This window comes from Gopherus evgoodei, unplaced genomic scaffold, assembly GCF_007399415.2.
Source record: "Gopherus evgoodei ecotype Sinaloan lineage unplaced genomic scaffold, rGopEvg1_v1.p scaffold_70_arrow_ctg1, whole genome shotgun sequence".
Taxonomy (NCBI): Eukaryota; Metazoa; Chordata; order Testudines; family Testudinidae; genus Gopherus; species Gopherus evgoodei.
In genome coordinates, this window is record NW_022060091.1 from 37581 (window position 1) to 43027 (window position 5447).

A 5447-nucleotide genomic window follows, 5' to 3' on the forward strand; every position below is an offset into this window, starting at 1 on the left:
CACATGAAGAACACTTGCATCACTTGTTGTGGCTTGAAAGGTTTCTTAGATCAATAGGAAGCCAGAACAATCAGCTTCTTTCTGTGGAAAGAATTTTCTTTTTGCTAGGAAGCAGATGGTTACCTTTTCCTTCTTTGACCATGTGGTCCTCCTGATGTGTAAAAATTGGTTCTAGAGAATAGATAGGGAAAGGGAATTACGGGTGATACTCTTTCTGAGACTCTTCTGTTGCTTGTACTTTGTTTGGGTAGAAGGTAAAAACATATAAACCTGGACTGGATGAAATTTTCTTTAATAAATCATGTATAACCTTAACTCTGCCTCCTTGTGTGATAGAATGTGATCTCTCATGTGATAAGGAATATGTAACCTTAACTCTGACTTCTTAGGGAAGGCACTATGTGTTACTTTAATTCTGCACTCATGTTGCTACAGTGATACGTAGAAGAAAGACAGGGATCAGGGTAATGGATATAAAACTGAATATTAAGTGTTTCTGCTGGACATGGATCCTGTGGTTCTCAAAGTCTCTCTAGGTCCCAGACCAACTCTCAAAACCTGTGCAGCCAAATTTCACCCCACAGGATCTCCTTGAATCTTGGGATGGAGTAAATATTAATGGGAAAGAGTGACCTCTGGTGGTGTGCACAATGCTGCATCTCCAGAATTAATGCATTCCCTCTTTTTGTCTCTCCAACTTAATCTTTAATGTGGTTGCATCACTATCCAGCTTTCAGATCAACAGCTGTGGTGTCACACCAGATTTACTCTGCTTTCACTAGTTGACTTCAGTGACCTTACTCCAGAATTATGCAAGTCTACATGAGCTCAGAAGATGGTCCAGAAAGGAAATGTGGTGCAAGGCTTATGATGTTAGCCTGGGACTCGGAAGACATGCATTCAACTCCCTGTTCTGCCACAGCTTTCTTGTGTGACAAATAACATAGACACAGGTTTTGAAAAGTATTCAGATATTGAAATCAATGGGTTTTAGGTGCTCAGAGGCTTTTGAAAATCCCACTAGGAACCTAAATACCTTTAAGAATGTTGACCCTTGAGAAAATTTTAAAAGGACACCAGGCTCTGATTTTTAAAAGTATTTATGTGTTGCATACTCAGAATTGCAACAGCTAACTGATTTAGGAGTCTAAGTCTCATTTTCAAAAGAGATTTAGGCACTTAGGAGACAAAATCTCATTTACAGTCACAGGGATTTAGGCTCCTAAGTGCCTTACTCCATTTTGAAAATGAGACTTAGACTCCTAAATCAGTTAGGATGATCACAGCATCATCTATACCTTTAACAATCTTAGGGACAGATTTTCAAAGGTATTTAGTTAGTTACCTAAGGATGCAGATGGATGCCTTCTGGGATTCACAAATGTAGCTAGGTCAATGGGAGTTAGGTGCCTAACTGCTTAAGCATTTCTGAAAGTCCCATTAGGCACCTATCTGTGTACTGAGGCACCTAAACACCTTTTGAAATTTGGCCATTGTACATCATTGCTCCTGTGACGTTGCACCCCATAGTGCTATATGGGAATATGCTTATGAATGTATATATGACATAACTGAGATATGTTTTAAGCTACATATGCCATGTAACATATCTCTGCAAAGGTTATGATCTACTGAATATGTCCATCCTATTTGTATGCATGTATCATTTTTGTATTCAAAGTTATGAATATTGGCTGTGTACTTGGTTGATTTTAAGTAGCCTTAGTAAGGCATTTGGTCAGCTTCTTTAGAAAGGAATTTGCAAGTTAAGTGTCCAGTCAAGAAACATTTAATGGACAATAGATCTTGGAAGGCTCCAATCCACATAAGAAGTCTACCTGAGTCAAGGTAGCATGTGAACAATGGCCGCTACCTGTAAGTTCTGAGTCATGCATGGACATGTGACTTGCCCATGTGTCTCTAAAACTCCATCTTGGAACTGAATTCTGGATAGGAGAGAGGAGGGGGACCACCCATGAGAGAAAGTCTATTTAAGCCCCTGGAAATGCCTCCATTTTGTCTGCAGCTGACTCAAGAGATAGCCTCTCCACCCCCAAATGATACCTGAAAGAAACTGGAACAAAGGACAGTAACCTCGAGGGGTGTGAGTGATTTCTGGCCCCAGACTTGAAGGAGGCTAGTCTGTAAACAAAGCTTACTGGAACATCTCTGAGGGTGAGATTTCATCTGTAATCATTTTCTTATTTTATTAGGCATAGACTTGTGTGTTTTCTTTTATTTTGCTTGGCAATTCACTTTGTTCTGTCTGTTATTACTTGGAACCAAGTAAATCCTACTATTTGTATTTAATAAAACGTTTTTTTTTACTTGTTAACTAACCCAGAGTATGTATTAATACTTGGCCGGGGGGGCACAAACAGCTATGCATATCTCTCTATTGGTGTTATAGAGGGCGAACAATTTATGAGTTTACCCTGTATAAGCTTTATACAGTGTGAAAAGGATTTATGTGGGGTTTGGGCATCTGAATGGTGGAGAGAAGAACACTTAGAATATCAGGGACCTCAGAAGGCTGAATGATCCAACCTCCTGCTTAAATCAGGATTAATCCCTGGACACATCTTTACCCCAGTTCACTAAAGAGCCCCCTCAAGGATTGAGCTTACAACCCTGGGTTTAGTAGGTCAATGCTCAAACCACTGAGCTATCCCTCCCCCAATACTTTTTGAGATGTTTTCAATTAAGCCTGCTTTTTGGGGCTATTGTTCAGACCTGGGTCTCTTTTTGCAGCAGGCAAGTGTGTCTGGTTCAAATCAGGCAGGGCACTGAAGTCCTTAGCTGCCAGGGGAAACAGGCTCAGGGGTAGTCTCAGCACATAAGATGGCAGCCCCCAAGGAGGATTCTGTGATTCAACCTGTCACAGCTCCATCTTTAAAACTTAAATTATAGCATTTTCCTACTGCACAGAGGCAGTATGAGGTTAAATCCATTAAAGATTATGAGGTGCTCAGTTACCATGGTAATGGGGCCAGATAAGGTCCTAACATAGATATAAAGCCTTTAAAAGAACTGAGCTGGAGACATTTGCAGTCAATCAAATTCCTTTATTCAATGGAACCTTCTTCTCTGCACCATTCTCCAGAATGCTCCCTTCACCTCCTTGTTCCTCAGGCTGTAGATGATGGGGTTTAGCATGGGCGTGATAACTGTGTAGGACAGAGAGAGAAACTTGTCTGTGTCTGGTGAGTAGGAGGAATTGGGCTTCAGATACATAATGCAAGCAGAGCCATAGAACAGTGTCACCACAATGAGGTGTGAGGAGCAGGTGGAGAAGGACTTCCTCCTGCCCTCCCTGGATGGCATCCTCAGGATGGTGGAGATGATGCAGACGTAGGACATGAGGATCAGCATGAAGGGAAAGGTGTCAAAGGACATAGCCACCATGAAGACAGCCATTTCATTGCGGGAGGTGTCTCCACACGCCTGCTTCAGCAGTGGAGGGATGTCACAGAAGAAATGATTAATCTGGTGGGATCTGCAGAAGGGTAGGGTGAATACCATGCTGGTGAGACCAAAGGACATGAGGAGACCACTGAGCCAGGATCCAGCAGCCAGTCCAGTGGACACCTTCCTGTTCATAACCACGGGGTAATGCAGAGGCTTGCATATTGCAACATAGCGATCGTAGGCCATGGACGCCAAGAGAAAACACTCTGACCCACCAAGGAAAATAGAGAAATAGGTTTGCATAGCACAGCCAATGAAAGAGATGGCTTTATCCCCAGAGAACAGATTTCCAAGCATCTTGGGGACATTGACTGATGTGTAGCACATCTCCAGGAAGGACAGGTTCCTGAGGAAGAAGTACATGGGGGTATGAAGGGCTGGGTCAGCCAATGTGAGGACAATGATTAGAAGGTTTCCAGCCAAGGTGACTATGTAGGTGACCAGAAACACCAAAAAAAAAAAATGCTGCAGGCTGGGAATGTCAGAAAAACCGAGGAGAATGAATCCAGTGATTGTTGTGCTGTTTCTTCCCACTGTTTCTTGTCTAGTTTTCATCCTGAAGAAGAAAAGGAAACAATAAGTTGTCACAGAATACTTTCCCCCACTCTGCCATCCTCCACTGTCATACAATTTCTCCAGATAATCTGAGTCTTCCTGTGAATTTTAGGAAGCTAAGAATGTTGTCTTTTTTACAAATTGTTGCAACCTGTGTCTCTAATGCACTAATCCTCAGAGCTGTCCTGTGCAACTTTTCTTGGAATCTGAGTGAATATCTAATAAAGTTTGAATTTCTGAGTACTCTGTGCTGGATCTTAGAGCAGTTCAGTGATGGATGTTTTATGTGACTTTTACCCATGGATCCTCCCTGCCCCCTCCCCCAGTTTTGTGACTAAAATGTGTTATGAGATCCTGCAAATTTTCAAACAAGGTTAATTTGGGAGTGAGCGGGAATGTATCTCATGAATCCCTTAACCAAATGACTCCAGTTTTAGAACACTATTTCTAACCTAGTCCATCCAATTTTCAAGTGGGTCTGCCTATGCGTGTGGACTTTGGGCACTTTGAAAACTCACCTTTCAAACAGACAGCTCTGTGTAATGTTAACTTTGAAGCAGTCCTATCAGGCCAAAACTGTAAAAGTGACCAGTGATTTTGTGTGATTCTTCACTCTCTCACGAACTCAATGCAAATGGAATTGCTTTGGGTCTGATTCACCACTGAGTTTCTATAGCATTATGCCCGTGTAGGTCCAATGGGCCAGAATCATCTGGTGTAAATTAGTTATGTGGATTTACACCGCTCTTGAATTTCAAAGGAGCTACACTGGTCCTAAAACTGGTGTAGTGGAGTACAAGTAATCAAGACCTATAAGATGTCTGAAAATCAAGCTAAGTTGTCACAAGTTGGTCATCCAAAAGTGGAGGCACTCAATATCTGTGGTAATTTGGGTCAGGGCTCATAAAGCATGGATTGCACAATGCATAGTACCTGATATATAGTAAAGGGAAATTACCACTGACCTGAATAGAAAAGGATGTGAATCAAACCCTGCATTGCAAAAAGCTCAAGATATGATGTGTTTGAAATGATTCCTAATTCATTCTGTCCCAATCTATACCCGAGATCCTACCACCCCCATAGCTGAGGTGTCTGAAGTTCAAATCCAACTTAAGATCAAAATTTTGCAACTGCCCTTTATCTTCAAATGACTAAAAAAGCAGCAATTTTGTTATGGAAAAAATGACCTGCTAATATGGACATACGTTTTATTTATATATGTATTTGTTAAGAACCAAAAATATGCTTGGTGCTGTGCATAACTAAATTACCAGTATATGAATCACTGGAAGAACAACTCAAAAACAGGAACAAGCCAGATGCCTACAGATCCCTGCATGGAATGATGACATTTGCAGACTCCTCACCACAGAGACATGTGCAAAGCTAAGGCAGACTTCTCACCAAATACAGAATTGGGG

General features: G+C 41.6%; 1 protein-coding gene across 1 annotated transcript; it reads right to left on the reverse strand.

Moving 5' to 3' along the window:
* Positions 1-2994: 2994 nt before the first annotated feature.
* On the reverse strand, positions 2995-4168 carry LOC115643773 (olfactory receptor 10A7-like). The gene has a single exon (XM_030547755.1). The coding sequence runs from the start codon at positions 4021-4023 to the stop codon at positions 3070-3072; it is 954 nt and encodes a 317-aa protein (XP_030403615.1). The 5' UTR covers positions 4024-4168; the 3' UTR covers positions 2995-3069.
* Between the last annotated feature and the right edge of the window lie 1279 nt (positions 4169-5447).